The 18498-nt window shown below is 36.8% G+C and overlaps 1 protein-coding gene across 1 annotated transcript in view; it reads left to right on the top strand.

Moving 5' to 3' along the window:
* Positions 1 to 18498, top strand: part of SEMA5A (semaphorin 5A) — a gene marked incomplete at its 5' end in the record, with an annotated part of 330167 nt that overhangs the window by 168326 nt on the left and 143343 nt on the right. Inside the window, 1 exon segment of the mRNA XM_080639305.1 lies at positions 11674 to 11736. Coding sequence (XP_080495431.1) covers positions 11674 to 11736 — 63 coding nt within the window.

Consider the following 18498-nt stretch of genomic DNA (forward strand, 5'->3'; position numbering starts at 1 on the left):
TTCTCAGAATGTGTCTGGGGAAGAATGCATTGTTTTAATCCACTTGAAAAATTATATGAGCATTGTCCTTGGAAAGATCTGACAGTGAGACAGGACCTATCCTATGTTACTGATGTGAAGTTTCAATTCTGCTCAAGGAATTGGTTATGTAGGTTCTTAGTCACAATTAACATGAAGGCCAAAATGATTTCTCTGCGTTTTAAAAATTAGGACCTCTCAGTTTCATTTGCCATACACAACAAGCAAGATTCACTGACATGTACTTGCTCCCTTTTTGTAGGACAATTTGCGTATTGTAAAGCTAAAGTGTGGGTATTCATCTCTTTCCTTTTCCTTAGACGCAGACCCTACTACTGCAGGTAACTTTAGGTAGAGCCTTATTCTCTCTGTGAAGATCACGGGCAGTACAAATCTCTTTGTGCTGGGAAACTGCTGAAAATTAAAAGCTGAAATGTACTTCAAGAAAAGTTGTTATAGGAAAGTTTTGTTTGATTCTATCTGAGTTTAGACCTCAGATATCTTCCCTGAGGAGGCAATAGCCTTGCTTGCATTGCAGATTCACTTTAAATGTGTAAGTTCCCTCCTCTTCTTTAAATCTTTATGTTCTTTAAGTCTTTTTTCCCCAACTCTTTTAGATATATAGTCATTCTGTTTTCAGAGTGAAAGAAACATTTCTATAGATGCAAACTCTACCGTGAGTCTTGGGCTCTCTGTGAGTTTTTATGTGCTCCTTGAATTAGAGTAAAAGAACCAGGTGATTTCAGTAGGTGTTTTCTATTGGGAAATATCTCTACTGCAAGGAAAGGTCACAGAATCTGCAAGGAGATTGTCAGACTATTCAGCATGTCACTATTTAAAGCTCACAATGTATTTCAAACTTTTTTCTTGAACTGTGTGAATACCTAGAGCTTAAGTGTGTATCACGCACAAACATTGTGGAGAAATGCTAAGCAAATGTTACTGCCATTGAATTGTTTTGAAATAAAGCATATTACTCCCTGTGCTTTAAGGCAAATACAAATCCAGTGGTGTTTTTTTCGTATGAAGTTCTTTTTTCTTTCTTTTCTTTTTCTTTTTTTTTATGGCGGTAGAGATTATCCTTTATTTTTCACCCTCAGGAATACTGTGAAATCTTTATTTTTACAAACATTACAATTAAAATAGAAAATTATTTTTGAGGTTTCGGAGCTGACTTTGCAGCTTTGTAGAGGTGCAGTAAAAATTGCCTGATAAAGTTTCAAACCCATTTCACTATTCACAAGAAAATAAAAGCAATAAATGAGTGGACATTCATCTAATTCTAAAGTTCTTCAGTACTTTCAAGCATATGCCAAGGGTGTTTCCCGTTATAAGCTACTGTGCAGAAGCTGTTCCTTTTCTATAGTGGATATTGAGAATGTTTACAATTTTTAACCTTTCTTCTGTTCTTAGACAAAGCTCCCTTTGATTTTGGAGTGTTTTTTCTATAGTAAAAGCTCTGGGATTTGGAACACTGCCTTCAAAGGACTCTCTTCAGCTGAAAAAGCACAGGAGATTTTTAAAGAAATAATTCCTAGTAATAAAAAAAATTTTGTTACTTTCTATTTATAATGATAAGTTAGTATCCATATAAACCACAGTTAAAAAAAAAAAGCTAAGAGCTATAACATACTCATCAGAGTACAAGTTGTTAATAAGGTATAATTTGATGGGGGAAAAGCTGATGTCTGCTAAAGGACTAAGAACCTTGTGGCTGCATAAAAGTGCATTATTAACAGTTGCACTGGGCATCCTGTTGAATGAGTTTTATTTATCATGCCTTTTTTTCTCCCACTGAGCTTTCAGCTTCTGGGAGAAAAATGCCAAAGTACAATATTGTTCTTCCAATGTAGCAATCGAAAGGTTTCTAAACCAAGAAAAATGGAAAAGAGGCTCAGGAGGAGGAGGACATTACACAGCTGGCTCAGAAATAAATTTCTTCAGTTTGGCTATTTGTGTGAGGTTGTTACTGAAATTTCTGTGTGTCACTGAAATTTAGGAGATACTTCCTCAACACTCAAGGGCTCTGAGTCTAAAGGTTGAGTAGAGCTTTCTACAAGTGTTCTGTGTCTTCTGACATATGAGATCAGCAGGGAGGGAAATATGAGGGAAAAGTTGGAGACAAATTGTTGAAGATATGACAATGATGATGGTTTCAGTAACTATCTGCTTTCCCAAGATCCCTTGTTGATGTGGAATGAGTTAAACACCTTTCTGTATAACAGGGGTATGTTTTCTCTGTAAGCAGCTGTTCTATTGTCTCTGCAAAAATGGCCAATTATGACTCATCTGGATCTGAATGTTTGTCTTTTAGAAATCTGATAGAAATGACACAATCATTTCACATACCTAATACTAGGTTGCCAGATGTCATAGACCTCCACTAATGAATAACACGAATCATGTTTCATGCATAACCTGGAGGTGGAAAGCTCCATGCGTTGCTGATGTTACTTGAGACTGTTCACTTGTGTCAAAAAAAAAAAAAAAAGAAAAAAATGAACTAACATTAAAGCTATTTCATAGCTTTATCTTCATGATAAAATTGCATTTAAAATTGTGTTATAGGCCTCCTTGTTCCCACTGCTCCTTCCATTGCAATTGGACTATGAGATGTTCACATGAAGACTTTTTCATATTCTGAGCAGAAACACTCCTTAGTCTTGTTTGTCTTTCTCAACGTAGATTTCTGTATAATTTAACAGTGCAGCTACAGTCCAGTAATTTTCCTAGTAGCCATAGGTTCACGCTTCCCTGTTTTAATAAGTATCTTTTGCTCTTTGTGTTTAATGGAATATTTCTAGGTCTGCTCTTTTGCCTTTCTCTGCAGCTCAAATACTATCTGTGTGTTGATGGCAATAGTTTCCGTGCCTCTTTACTTTTTATTCTTCTCCATACTCTCGCTATTTTGTGTCTCAGATTATCTTAGTGTTTGTCAAATTAAATTCTCTGAGTGATCTTTGAGTGTATGCTGCCGTCAACCCTCCTGATAACTTTCTGGAAGTTTGGTGATGTTTTTCTTATTGTTCCATTTTGCCCTGGCCACTTTCTAAATGTCTTATATATCTGTGTGTTCTCCTCAAGTAGAAAGAAGAAAACTTAATTTTTATTTTCCAAAATCACCTTGTTGGTCAACTAATTTTACTATAAGAATGTAGAAAATATCATGTTTGTGTCTCTTTGCTGTTGAACCATTTGTTTCTTTACTGGCGTTTCACTGGACAAGCTGCATAAATTGGTGGTTCTTATACTTCCTCTGTTAGCATTCTACTTTCTTTCTGCTTTCATATGTCTAAAATCTTTAATGGAAAAACATATACCTGTTAAAATTTCTCCAACAATTTTTGTGTCTTTGCTGTCTTGTAAGTTGTCATTTTAAACTAACTTTTTAAAAGAATAATATTATTGAAAGGTCACCATAGTGTTTTCTCTAGAACTATGGATGGGTATTACTACTAACAGAATCAACCCTGCAATCACTGAAGCTTGATGGCAAAACTATTCGAATAAATAAGTAAAAAAGGCATAAGAATGTTTCCTTTTTTTGAAGTGTCAGTTGTCTGGTATGACTTAAAAGGTGTTATAAATTTCATCCTCCACCATAACTCTCAGATTCATTTGGTTTTGTGAGCTCATACCTGGAAGCTATAATACAGCTGCCTTTCACATCCCAGAGGCAAGATATAGTATGTCGGCTGTGACTCTCAGAAATTATTTCAGGAAAGTTTTTGATTTATGCAAAGTCTTCTGAAGTGTCATACTTCCCTTGACTCTCTGTGACTGAAAGGTAAGGAGAGCTGATTGCTGTGCCCCATGGCAGCATGGCTATCTTGAAGAGCAACTTAGCGTGGAGCAAGATGGCCCACATTCTAGTGCCGCTGACTCCTTTGCATTCCATATTTCTTAGCAACAATGAGTAGGTCTACAGGAAAAGAAACTCCGTGCCTATGCTCAAGGTTCAAACCAACCATTTTGTAGCACTCTGGTGCCAGGGTATTCTTTTTTCCACTTACTCTGTTATTTAAACTATGGGGTTGAGGAGTATGAGGTTACATTGACCTTTCCCTTACTTCAAATAGAGAATCTTGACATTTCTTATCAGCACCTAAAAGTTTAAAACCCTCTCTGTAAAAAAAATTAAATGAAATGTTGTTTTCAAAAGGTCTTGGAGGCTTCCAAGAGCAATCATATTTGTCAAAAAGCAGGAAACACTTTAAAACTCAATGTGCTAACACAGATGTTAAATCTTAAAGGATTCACATATGATTTATTCGATACATTAAGTTTACTATATGTAGTATAATTTCAGAATGTGCATTAAAAATATGTTATGAACTCTTATTCTTACTTGCTGTATGGCTGCCAGATTTGGTAATGTAAGAACATTTTGTTGTTTTACCCCTTCAGCAGAATTCTGCATTTGATTTTTAAATGTCTATAAAAACCTGTAAAAGCCTCAGAACACTGGATTAGAACATTTAAAACTTGAAAGTCACAGTGCAACAGTTTTGGTTTTTATTTTTTTAGTAACTCTCAGGGTGCAGGACTAAAAAACCCTACTTGCGAACTTCCTTCTGAGAAGTTGCTAACTTCTGTCTCTGCTAAATATAAACCAAATGGATGTTTTGTGATATTTAGGAATCTTTGCAGAAGACAAAGAAGGAAATGCACAGGTAGATGGGTAAGTGGCAATTGTGAAAATTCAGTCTTGGGCAGAGTCCTGTGTCATTAGTCAGTGGAGTAGCCCAGCACTGAGGGTTTGTGAAAGTCTTAGTAACTCTAAATTCTTCTTCAATATGCTTAACAGGGTATTTTATTTTTATCATATTAATTCTGTCAATTTTCAACAACTAATTGTTTGCATAGCCAATAAAATAAGCTAATTAAAACTTTGGCTCTGTCATGAATTGGCAGGGTATCTACTTCTCACTATTTTATATACTTCAGGCCAATATATTTGAAATAAAATTAAGTTGACATCAGCTCTTTGAAGCCATATAAAGCTTCATATGTTACTTGGTTTAAGTATGAAATTATATATATATCAGGGGATTTTGGTTCTTACTGAATTCCAAACCCTGAAAAGTTTGGGCATTATTTGATGTTTAATGTATTTCACACTGCTTACTTTGTAAGAAACTGTAATTTTCTAACTGTAGATGAACAGTAAAAGCTGGTTCTGAACAAATGAAAACACACATAATGTCATTCCCAGGAGAACTGGCTGTTATATATGGTAATCGGTGGCAAAACACTGCACTGACTGTAGCCAATTAGTAAAGCTGGCCATACGGTGTTGGAATTCTTCTAGGAGCTGCTGGTTTATCACTTCCTATGAAAGCCTAACCACGATGCCTTTAGTCCCCAGAAACCAGCTTTTCCTTTTTTCTGAGCCAAAAGGGAAAGCTGTATTAAAAGGAAGTCCCTTTTTTAATATTTTACTTTAGTTTTTACTCCAGTTTTCCCCGCAGAGGATGATCCCTCTCCAAAGCTGACCGTTTGTCAAGAGCCTGTTTGCAAGATGGGCAACTCAAGCAATAATGGCTGCAAGGTCATGATTCTGTGGAAAGCAAGGAAAATGGTTCCTGTGAAGTATGAAGAGATAAATCTTTCTTAAGTGACTTTACGTATTTGCTGGAAGCAAGGATGTCATTATACCAAAGCATGCCTTGAAATTTCTGTTAACCATCAAAAGCACCACTAACCCTGTGGCTGCTAATTTGTTGCTAATGTCATGCTGGTATACTTCTCTGTGGCTACATTCTTTGTTTGCATTTAGGATCCTGACACCTTCTTTACGGCCTCTTTAAACTCAGCTTTTGGACTTCGGCGCACATGCTCATCGAGACCTAATTAGCCAGGCTGCAAAACTCCCTTGCTAAACAAGTCACAACATTTTGAAGCCATTCCATTACTGGACTGATGTGAACAATAAAGTGGTATTACTCATGTGTGTTGACATATATTATTATGGTTATTGTCATTATAGCCCAACTCCCTCGAGTATTGTTTAAATACATGATATAATAGATGAAAGCAGATAATGAAAAAAGAAAAAAAGGAAATATCATGTAGTTGTTGATTTCTGCATTGTGTAATTAAACCATCTTCTTTAATGTTATTTTTTGCCAGTATCTAATTAGTGGAGCCATCTGCCTAAGAAATGCTGGACCATCTGTCTGGAATACTGTTGTGTTCATTTTTTGGTTCTTAACTAATTAACTTCTTTCTGTATGAAATGTAAGAGTACATTCTGTTTCTACACTTCAAAGAAGTTCATATTTAAAAATACATTGGAATGTATACCTGTCTACATGTGTATGTTATGAGTATCCATCTGTGTAGCTATAGGAAGGAGGATAGTTCGTTCAGTAGATCTGGTTGTACTCTGTTACATGTGCAGTTTCCACTGTAAGTGAAATCCACTCATTTTTTTGTTGACTGTAAGTATAACTAATACATATCTCACTGAATACATTGTAATTGCCCAGTCCTTTCTTGCCTGTGTTTAAACTTCTTCTCTACATTTACTGGTTAAAGTTATAATTGTAGAAGGGAGCTACATTGGCGTTTACTTAGAGTTTTGATTTCTTTTCACTTTTGCATTTTGGAATTTTTTGTGAAGATCATAGAATAATTTAGGCTGGAATTGACCTCCAGATGTCTTGTCTCAAGACTTGCTTTGCTGCTGCATGTTGGGCATGAAGAGAACCCTTTGACACTTATTTCTTCAGTGGGAGGGTCATGTGAACATTATTCACTGCTTCTACACTTCCCTTGATTCTCTTTTAGTATTCTTCTAAGGTATTTGGATAAATCACATCACATTGGAGATTTTCTTTTGGTTTCTGTTGGAGCTAATTTCTTTGCATTAATGAGGTTTGCCTGCTAAAGACACAGTCATTTAAAGTTTAAGCAAGGTTGCTATTGTTCAGCCAAACAAAGAAGTTAATGAAATATATTTGTTGTTCAAAAAAATATGACATATTTTAATACTGTAATTTTTAACTTAACAGATGGGTATCGGATACATATTTTGCTTTAGTTTGAAGAGAATACTTTCATTATATAGCTTCAGTTGGAATTTGTTTCTTCTTTGGTTGGAATTTCTTTCCTTCCATTATCCCTTGAAAATGTCAGGAGGGATTTTATCTGAAGTTTTTGATGCTCTTTACAAACATCAATGATGTAACTTTTAAAACACTGATACAGTTATTTACAATTGAGCTTTTACAAGCAGATGCCTGCCATCAATTTGAAAGTTGATAGAGTTAACTGTGCAACCAAAGCCATGTTTTTACTCAGTCTGATTTTATGTCAAATCTGTATGGAGCTTTGTGGTCTGTGTATTATTTTTTTTTTATTGAAGAAAACAGTATATGTTCAAAAGTGAACTGTGACTGTCATTGCAGTACACTGCACCAAGTTCAAGTTGTACCTGTCGAGTTCAGTCTTTAGAGTTGTCCACACTGACTTTCACAGGGCAGAAGTCTGACTACATACATTTCACACTGCTCTGGTGGTGACTGTTACGTGATTACTTAGGTCTATTAGAATGTAGTTATGCTCAAGATAGGGAAATTAGAAACAAACTAAGCCAAGGCATTAAATTTATAGAGGTGCTTGAAAGACCATATTGATAGCAGGATTTGTGAAAGCCATGCCACTGTAAGAAACAGACTGATGTGCTACTTTAAACCCTACTCCTTAACCTATGCAGCTACATTCTTTGTGGAGATGCACAGAAGTAGCTGATGTACTACTACTCATCCTTACTTTCTCTAGCACTAACATTCAAATCTCTGTTTCCTTTTTCCTCAGAGTGAACAAACTTGAGTGCCTATAATTTGGTTCAATAAATTTTGTCACCAGTTTAAGTAGAATTATAATATTAATTAAAAACAGTACACAGAATGCTGAAGGTTGTATTTTGCCGTGTGAAAAATGAAGCCGCTTCCTAAGAATTGTAGTAAAAAAAAAAAATCCTGACAGGATAAAATTTAGCTGTGTAGGCCTTCATGGTGAATCAAATACTTGACATGGTGTGCGTCTCATATTTGCACAATTCATCTGAATGTCGTGGAATTATCAGTAAACAGGATCAAGCAGGAGAATATGTCAATTTAATGGAAGCAATGCATAACAGTAATATCTCTAAGTAAACATGATTTTGTACTTGCTTTCTAAAATAAAACATTCTGTATGTGTCTGTCTGGTCTTTCAGAATTAAAACTTTAAAGTCTTCATTTTCTGCTGACAAAAAACTGCACTGTTATTTCCTATTGGGACTTTTTCTTTATGTGCTGAAGATTCAGGATAAGTTTTTTTCCACATTGAAATGGCATTTAACTTGAGGAGGTTTATACCTTCTTCCCTCTGTATATTGCCAGTAGTCTGTGTTGAATATCTGAATTTCCATTTTGTAGGGGATGCCCCCAAATTTCCTGAAGGACAGAAAAAAAATATTAGCTCTATATAGAAACAGTTGTCTATAATGGTTCTTTTCATTTAATCAGCAATAGGACATATGTATGCATTACTGAACTATGTTGAGAGCTGTAGGAACCAAAGTACAAGTTTGAAGTACTCAGCTGTCTTCAGATGCTGTTGTAATATACCTCATTTGCAGCCTGCTCTGTTAGTGTCTCCTCCAGCAGTGGAACCCAGGGCAATGGGACGATAAGTACACGTATGAATAGGGGAGGGTTTGCCGTTTGGTTAGCTTACAAGCATATGCATTTATATATAGTTACAGTAGTTTATTCTGTTTCATTTCTTGTATGTGCTGTTAACTATGGTGTCCATAAATATTACATAATGTTTTAATATACAGTATCTTTATTTAAATCTATGCATTTTATGAATGTCAAAGAAAGAGAAGAAAGTTTATTTTCAGTTATGCTAATAAGTATTATACTATATTAATATATATTATACTATATTAATATATATATAAGTATTATATATACCACTAATATGGTATTAGTGGTTTTCTGATGTGGTGGTAAAATTATTATATTTAAGATTTGAGAGGTCTAGCCAAGACATTTATCCTAACGGAAAGAATATTCAGCTAAAAGCTAACAGTCTGTAATTATTTCCAACTCGCCACTTCTGAGCGAAGACAATATTGGGTGTGCCACTCCTGCAGGCTCCACCAAGAGCCATATCTCTGTATTGTCACGTTATTTACTTTTTGATTCCGTCTTAAAAGTGTGGCAGTTGGCAAGCTCCTTAAGGAGTCCATCGCTACAGGGGTGGATACCTGACTTTGCTAACACTGAAATTATTGTTTTTCTTCACCTCTTTCTTTTTTTCTGTACCAGTATATAGGCTGAGAGTCTGATTATTTGATGGAGAAAAAGGAACAAAAGGGAGATGCTGTTGCAATGTTCTTTCACAATGATCAGGCTTAATAAAGCCTCTGCCTGACTTGTCCTAAATTTTACTTGCACTAGTAGGCACTTGGAGTCCCAGATTTTCCAACTATGACCTGTTTGCAAAGATGTGTTTTATGCTTTTCTCAGAACTTGAAGAATTGTCACTTTTGGCTTCTGAGTTTCCTATCTCCAAAGTCTGTTGATTCTGTTTTCCAAAACTGTCGGTGCATGAGAAATGTACTTAATTTGCTTGGTTTGTGATACTGTGCGATTTTTGCATTTCACATCCTCCTCCTTCAAATTACTCTTTTACTATGGACTTAGAGCCAATTGAAAGCTGGGTATATTGTCCCTGAAAATTGATTAATTGATAAGCATTTTATCTTTAATCCAATATTTTTGTCTTCTTTCTTCTTTGTGTTTGACATATTCTTCTCAGTTTTGGCAAGAACTTCCCTTCAAACCTTCCTTTTGAGCACCTGTATCTCACTAGGTCTTTCTACTCTGACCTCCTACTGGTAACTAATTCTGGCATTTCTCCAGGCGTATGAAATATTTTTGGATTGTTTAGAAATAATATATTCAGTTCTAGCTAGATGCTTGTATCTAGTGCTATATAGCATATAGCTTCTATGTGTCCTAATGGATTGATTAGGAACTTACACTGGTTATTCAAGAGCAGTCTTTTGTACTGTGATCTCCATTACTTTTTGCATTGCAGAGTCAGAAGAGTTAAGTTGTTGCCTTTTTGTCTGACACATTGCTGCTTTTTCATATAACTCAGGATGAGATTCCTTTCATGCTGCTAGATACAGTTTGTTGTAAACACTAGGGTCATTCACAGGTGCATTCGTCGAGAAGTTTTTGATATATTCCTCAATATGCTGTTCATCTGTAAAAGCAAATGCTGTAAGTAGGCAGGTTTGGGGTGGAGGAAGAGAAATAATGGCATTAGTTTTCATAAGTCTGTTTTTCCTGAAGTGAAAAAGCTCATTCTTGGGCTTGTTGAAACACAAGTCAAGGACTACTACATAGCATACTCTGAAGGCATTTCCCCCCCTAGTTTAAATAGGCTTTCACCCTATTATTTTTATTAATTGCTACTAATACAGTCACCATTAAAAGATGGGTACAAAACATTACTTATATTAAATCTTTCCCCCTCTAGTTTAAATAGGCTTTCACCCTATTATTTTTATTAATTGCTACTAATACAGTCACCATTAAAAGATGGGTACAAAACATTACTTATATTAAATCTGAATGAATGGTCTTTCATTATTTCCAGGTAAATAAAAATGAAAAAGCTGTGGTTTTAATAAATATGTAGCATTGGTTAGTTTAGAAATGAAAATTCTTCCTGATAAAACATGAAGTGCTTTGTGGCATTTTTGTCTAAAGAACATATGGATGTACACTGTCAAGGTGAAAGAATACAGATTAAATTTAAACTGCACTCTGACTACACTGCTTATACAGGCGTTCAAGTATGTACATGTATTGGCACATAAACACCAAGCATATGACCTGCTCCACTGAACCATAAAGTTTGTAAGTCATAGCTGGTGAATCTTAAATATGGAAATAATTGGAATTAACTCATGCAGTGAAACTGTAGTAGTGCAGACTAGGCGTTACAGTTCTGGCATAAATCTGTTAAAGCAGACAACTCAGAAATAAGGATAAATTGCTTCTGCTTTGCTGTGCTCCATTTCACTGTTGTCTTGTATGTGTCTGCCTGTTGTTCCTTTCTCTGAATGAATGTTTTAGTGCTGCTGCTAAGTGCAGTCATACCTTGAGAAACTAAGATCTCCATTTGATGCTCGAGATAAATACTGCAAATATTGCAACAGAGCACACTTTCCCACAGTACAAGTTCTCTCAGCAGAGCTGACCTCAGATGCTGTGGTGGTGCAGCCCAACTCTATTGGGGAGAAGTCCAGCCTTTCTCTGTGTTCTTAACTGCTTACTTTAATAAGACTAAATAAAAGTGGCTAAATAGCATCAAACGTGACTGTCGTTATTTGTGCTATAGCAGTAGGTACAGTGAATCATGAGGATGGCCAGCTTCACTTCAGATTAAGATACTAAAAAAAGCATCAACAGCAAAACTACATTTCTAAGGAGAAAAAGCTTATAAGGCAGTTATGGATAAAGTCACCCGCAGCTAATCGTCAGTGTGTCTGGAACAAGTATCTCAAGCATGGGCTTAGATAGCTCTGAGGCTTATATTTCTGTGTTCCCTGTACTTCTAACTAATTCCTGTTTTTCGCAGGCAGTGGAATGGCAATGTGATGAAGCTACTAAAAGAGCCTGTTACAGTAAAGGCAAATCAAAGGTAAGCATGAGACAGCTGTTCTGCTTTAATAAAATTTAAATGTTAATAGTAGGTGTAATTCAGTGTATAAATCTCTACCTTATGCATTTTTACTGTATCCCTTTTTGAAGAGAGTTGTAGGAAAGGAGTCTGACACTGATGTATAAACCAAGGAATAAAAAGGAATATAGGGAGTATGGGGTGAAAAGTACAGTCATATGAGTCTTTTCTGAAATGATCAAGTACTTTAGTTTCCAACAATTTACTGTTTTGACTCTACAACATCTCATACATAGTGGCCTGTATTCTCATTCATTTTCAGTGCTGTAAATCCCAAGTAACTGTGTAATTACTTTGTAAAATCCTCAATTTATTTCCCTGTGTATTAGGTGCAGTTTTAGGAACTTTTATTTTTCATATCTGCTGGCACTATAAAGAACATAATATGAAATTCACTAACTTTTTAGATGTATATTTTTAGTATTCAGAACAAATTCCTTATATGGCCAGTTACAATTTCTTTTATTGAGCACAGGTAGGTGTAATGGAACCTATATCAATGAACCTGTATTCTTTTGTGGTTGTCCTAAGCTGAAGTTAGTTATTGAATTAATCATAGAATCATAGAATGGTTTGGGTTGGAAAGGACCTTATGGTCATCTAGTTCCAACACCCCTGCCATGGGCAGGGATGCCTCACACTAGACCATGCCGCCTAATTCTGTGTCCATCCTGCCCTTGAACACTTCTTTGGTCAACCTGTTCCAGTGTCTCACCAACCTCACAGTAAAGAACTTCTTCCTTATATCTAATCTGAACTTCCCGTGTTTAAGTTTAAACCCATTATCCCTTGTCCTATCTCTACAATAGCTGATGAAGAGTCCCTCTCCAGCATCCTTATAGTCCTCCTTCAGATACTGGAAGGCTGCTATGAGGTCTCCACGCAGCCTTCTCTTCTTCAGGTTAAACAACCCCAACTTTCTCAGCCCATCTTCATTTGGAGGTGCTCCAGCCCCCTGATCATTCTCGTGATCCTCCTCTGGACTTGCTCCAACAAGCAGTTAGAATTGCATACAATTTATTTTTGTGATTATTATACTATTTAATCATTAAAATTGATTGAGACAAAACATAAAGAATAAGCACATCAATAGTGATAACTGCAAAAGAGCACACTTGCTTTCAGGACCCAAGTTCAGTATAACACATCAGTATACATTATTGATGTGCAAAACTCAAAAACCCCTGGGCTTAAAAAACATATTGCAAAAGCTTCTGACATCTAGTAGAGGAAGAATCTCTTCTGCATAGTTCTCTAATCACTGACTTTTTAAATTCTCTCATTAAACAGTTCAGTTCCAGCTTTTCCTATTATGTTCTGGAAAATAAAATTGCAGTGTACCATTGGCCTGTCCATTTCCATTTGAGATTGAAAGGATAGAAAGGCCTCACTTCAGAAGCAGGCCCATGTTGTACTGTGAGGAGAGAGAGAAAAGACGGAATTACTTGGGGGAAAAAAAGCAATTGTAGTCAATATGCAGTTTAAAGCTTCATGCATGAAAGATGATTGTCCTTATGGAGGAACATCTTTCACTATAGAAATGAGTTTACAGTACTGGGAAAAATGCATCAAGAATGGTGTTGCCTTCTTTGTCCTGCTTTCCTTTTCTTTCTGTCCCAGTGTGGGAAACAAATATTTAGGAGTTAATGTGTACTAGCCATCACACTGCAGGATATTCTAGGTATATAAATGGTATTAATAGCTAGAGAAAAGAAAGGGGTTAGATTTTACTTCAAGATTTCTTGTATGGGTAGATTAATTCTGATGACTCAGATTACTTGTGAAGGCTTTAATGGCAGAAATGGATTAGAGATCAGAATGCCTATTAGAATGCTTGTCAGTTTGTGGATAGATAAGAAAGAACTTTGGGGACCTCATATTTTAAGCAAATGTTTCATTTTCTGAGTTGTTGTTTCTCTCTAGAATATTTATGCTTCTTTATGTAACATATCCTTCAAGCCTCAATCCTTAGCTTTTAAATGACAATACTCTGAATTAAGAGAGTATGCTCAAGAACAATATAACACAACAGATTTTGTTGATCAAGGTGCACAGACAGTAGAAACTGTCCTGGTAGGAATGCAGTGTGTAACTGAATATTTATGTCTTTGGTTTACAGTGGTTTTCCAAGTTTAAAACTGTGAGAATAACATTCAGCTTGTCTGAAAGTCACAGTGCAGTGACTGTGACCTAACATGATGGATGAAAGTAATATTAAATTTCAGACTACAGAAGTATACTTTTGAATATTATGTTGACAATGTTCACGGCTACAGGTTGGGCAAAGAAGAGATTCAGAGCAGCCCTGCAGAGAAGGACTTGGGGGTGTTGGTCAATGAGAAAATGAACATGAGCCGGCTTCAGTGTGCGCTCGCAGCCCAGAAAGCCAACTGTATCCTGGGCTGCATCAAAAGGAGCATGACCAGCAGGTCAAAGGTGGTGATTCTGCCCCTCTGCTCTCGTGAGACCTCACTTGGAGTATTGTGTGCAGTTCTGGTGTCCTCAACATAAAAAGGACATGGAACTGTTGGAACAAGTCCAGAGGAGGGCCACGAGGATGATCAGGGGACTGGAGCACCTCCCGTATGGAGACAGGCTGAGAAAGTTGGGGCTGTTGAGCCTGGAGAAGAGAAGGCTGCGTGGAGACCTCATAGCAGCCTTCCAGTATCTGAAGGGGGCCTACAAGGATGCTGGGGAGGGACTCTTCATCAGGGACTGTAGTGACAGGACAAGGGGTAATGGGTTCAAACTTAAACAGGGGAAGTTTAGATTGGATATAAGGAAGAAATTCTTTACTGAGAGGATGGTGAGGCACTGGAATGGGTTGCCCAGGGAGGTTGTGAATGCTCCATCCTTGGCGGTGCTCAAGTCCAGGTTGGATGAGGCCTTGGGTGACATGGTTTAGTGTGAGGTGTCCCTGCCCATGGCAGGGGGTTGGAACTAGATGATCTTAAGGTCCTTTCCAACCCTAACTATTCTATGATTCTATGACAACACTTTGTGGTGTAAAATCCACACTGGATTCAACAATGAAGAAGTGCATGTTGCTATTAAATAATTTTGCTAAGATAAATACCCAGCGCTGGTGAAATGCATTTAATATTGGACCTTAGTATGGTACATACATTCGGATTTTCATTCATTCTCAGCACACCTTTTTAAAGAAGCTGGTGATTGGATGTTATGCCATCATTGTTGTCGTGGTTTAAGCCCAGGCCATAAATCAGAACCACGCAGTCCACTTCCTCCCCCACCTTTCTTCCCTCCGCTTCTGAAGGGACGGGGAGGAGAATCAAAAGAATGCAATTCCCATGGGTTGAGATAAGAACAGTTTAATAACTAAGGTATAACACAAATCACTACTGCTACCACTAATAGTAATAATGATAAAAGAAATAACAAGGAAGAGAATACAACCGCTCACCAACCAGTACCTCACCCCCACCCTGCAGTGATCCAGCCCTTCCGGGCGACTCTCAGTTCTACATCCTGGGCATGACGTGCTGTGGTATGGAATACCTCTTTGGCTAGTTTGGGTCAGGTGTCCTGTCCCTGCTTCCTCCCGGCTTCTCCTCCTCCCTGGCAGAGCATGAGACTCACAAAGTCCTTGGTCAGGGTAAACATTCTGACCAGCAACTGAAAACACCAGCTTTATCAGTATTATTCCCAGGCCAAAAGTCAAAACACAGCACTGCACCAGTAGAAAAAATGACTGCTACTGCTAAACCAGGACAATTGTAAAATAGTATATATGGTATTCTAATAATTACCTCTGAAATTGTTACTTAGTATCATTTTTAGGTGGATAAAGATTCAGTGTTTCATTTGTATCCATAGCCTTGTTCCTCATTTACAATCTAGAAGTACAATCTGTGTATTTCATTATGTTCGAAGGCAGTCCTGGGACGAAATTATTCTTTTGTCATTGTTACCATAGGGCTTTTTTTTTGGTGTGCAGGCTTTGTGGCCTGAAAGCTTCATGTGGGAGCTGCTGGAGAATGCAGAGGTATTAACTGAGGCAACCTACCCAGCTGGAATGACAACTCTTTTTGAACTTCTCATGCTTCTGTTGCTTTCACTGGTGTGATTGAGGTTACAATCAAAGGGTAAATTTATGGCCAGACAAACGATAGCCTAATGATGTTTGTCTTTTATTGCCTTATGTTCAAGACTAAAACAAGGTCACTGTACTCTGTATGAGGAGGGCTTATGCATGCAGGTGAGGAAAGACCTGATCTGTGGCGTGCTTCTTCTCCTAATCAAACTGCTAAAACCTTCCTTTGCAAAACCCGGGAATTATTTGATCTGGAGGCATTCACTCTAGTGCTACAGTGAATTTTCCCTCTTCAGAGGAATTTCCCTGGTTGTCACAATTCCAATTACTATTATCAGAAAGATTACTTGCTTGCTTGTTGAATGCGTAGATTCAGCTCAAATTGGGGAGTTGCTGGAGGTTGCATTTCTATAACATTTCTGGGGGCAAATTCAGATTTCAGGACAGATGTGTGTGACTGTAGGGAAGGGACAGAAAAGGCTGTAGAGAAAATATACAAGAGATGAGGATTACAGTGATGGCTATGGATAAATTATTCATTCAAATCCTGGTTTCTCTTAAAGTTCTGCTAACCACAGAGCAGCATGGGGACAATGAGTTCAGGCAGTAAAACTGAAAGTCAGTTTGCTGGTGGAGTGTCCTGAAACCAGAAGCTAGCTTTGAACCCTGAAGCAAATCTAGTAGTTTAGAGATAATGGCCATTTAAACACAGCTCTTTTTTTCTTTTGTTCTTGAAAAAGAAGCTGCGCAGAATTTTTGCCCCTAGCTGTTAGCAGTAGTTGTTCTGAGGTTTATGCTTTAGGAGTCAACGAGGGGAAAGTGCTGAAGGCGAAAATATATAGGGACATCTGTCACATTTGACAGTGTAATACGCACTTGACATTTGAAGGCTGATGTTTGTTGCTGAGACATCAGACATTTATCCACCAATTTAAGCTGTTGCTCAAAATAACTAGTGGCTCCAAGAGTGATCCAGACAAAATTATGTCCTTGTGACCAGCATGTGTTAGCATTTAGAAGTCTAAACACCACACATGAATAAGAGAATAAATTGGGCCATTCATGCTGGCCACATGTGGTAGGGACTGTTAGAAAGGAGAAATACAAATGCACACAGTAAAATGCAATAAACCAGAGACTTAAAAAATATATAATTGAAATCTTTTATCCCATGCTTGTTTAAGATTCAAATGGCTCTGTGTGTTAGCATCTGAAACGTAAATAAAATTATTAAAAAATTCAACAAAAGTGTGTTTAAAATGCTGGCGTATACAAGAAACATTGATACAAACTGGTAACCCTGTTCAGCCAGGTCGTCCTTGAACTGTCAAGTTGGTCTAAAACTTAAGTAGCAACTTAGCCGCTTGGCTGCTGAATTGTTTCTAGTAGTTGTATTTTGTTACAGGGATGTTGATATAAAAGCAGAAGATACTTGCTAAATGTATTTCTTTCTTTCAGAGATATTTTTATAGAAGAATAGGAAAGTATATGGCATAGAGGTCAGGATAAACTGGAGAATAAGACTGCATAAAAGATGGCTAACAAGCCTACCACCACCTTCTAAAATAAAAACAATCCTTTGGTTTTGAAGTTGTTTGCATTCACCTTTGCCACTTCTACGTCACACACCTTTTTTTTGCACATGGAAAAAGTGAACCTGGTACAGTTGAGCTTGACTCCGAAGCTAGAAAAGTGACTCTGAACAATTCAAATGACTAAATAATGGAGTCCTTTTTCAATATGTTTTTGGCTGATGATTGTTTTAGTCATGGCTATTTTTTTATTCATTTTGCATTGTTGTTGATCTTTCATATGAAGGAAATAGCCAATTCTAAAAGCTATTCTTTCAGGTTTGATCTTCTTATACTATGTACCCAACAAAAATTTGATAGAAGATATCTTATTTGCCCTGTTGCGGTATGGATTGTTGTCAAGTTGGCACAGGACTTAGAAATATTAGAGAGAAGAATCTTGTGAATCCCAGGAATGTCAGAGTTTAAAAAACTAACATTATTTTTTAGCAGAAGGAGTGGGTGATCAGCGTGCAAGTAATTTGGCAGTGGCAGTAGTTCAGGAAGCTCTGGAATATGAAGAAAAGTGGTTGGATGGTTGTAATGTCAGAACCCACTTGCTTTTCCTACACTTACATTCCATGGCTTGCTGTAAAGGGCAGGATGGAAACAACCCAAAGAATGAATTTCTGTGTTACATTTTATGGACCTATCTGAGCACTCTTCCAAACAAATAAAAAAAAAAAAAAAAAAAAAAAAAAATGGAAAGAGAAAAAGAAAAGAGAAAAAGAAAAAAGAAAAAGAAAATAATTGCCCTCAATTTTTTTTTATTGTTGTTTGTTTTGGTGTGGTTAAAACAACCTTCAACAGGGAAACTGCACAGAAGTGAAATAATTATAATTTTTAAAAGGTAATGATGTTGTATTTTTAAGATTTTTGACATTTGCCTTTAAAGGCTCAAAGAGAAGCTTTTAAAAGCTACATTTTCACGAGAGACTAATGTAAATGTGATTTTTGAAAGAGATTTTTCTCGAGAGGTAGGTTTTTTCTGAGGTTTTGTGGGCAGTTTGTAGGGCTTTTTAAATTTATTTTTATGAGGAAAGGTACAGACGATAAATTCTGAGAGTTTTCTCAGAGATTTTGAAAGTATTTTGCCCA

Source organism: Psittacula echo (genome assembly GCF_963264785.1).
Source record: "Psittacula echo genome assembly, chromosome: 2".
NCBI classification, from domain to species: Eukaryota; Metazoa; Chordata; class Aves; order Psittaciformes; family Psittacidae; genus Psittacula; species Psittacula echo.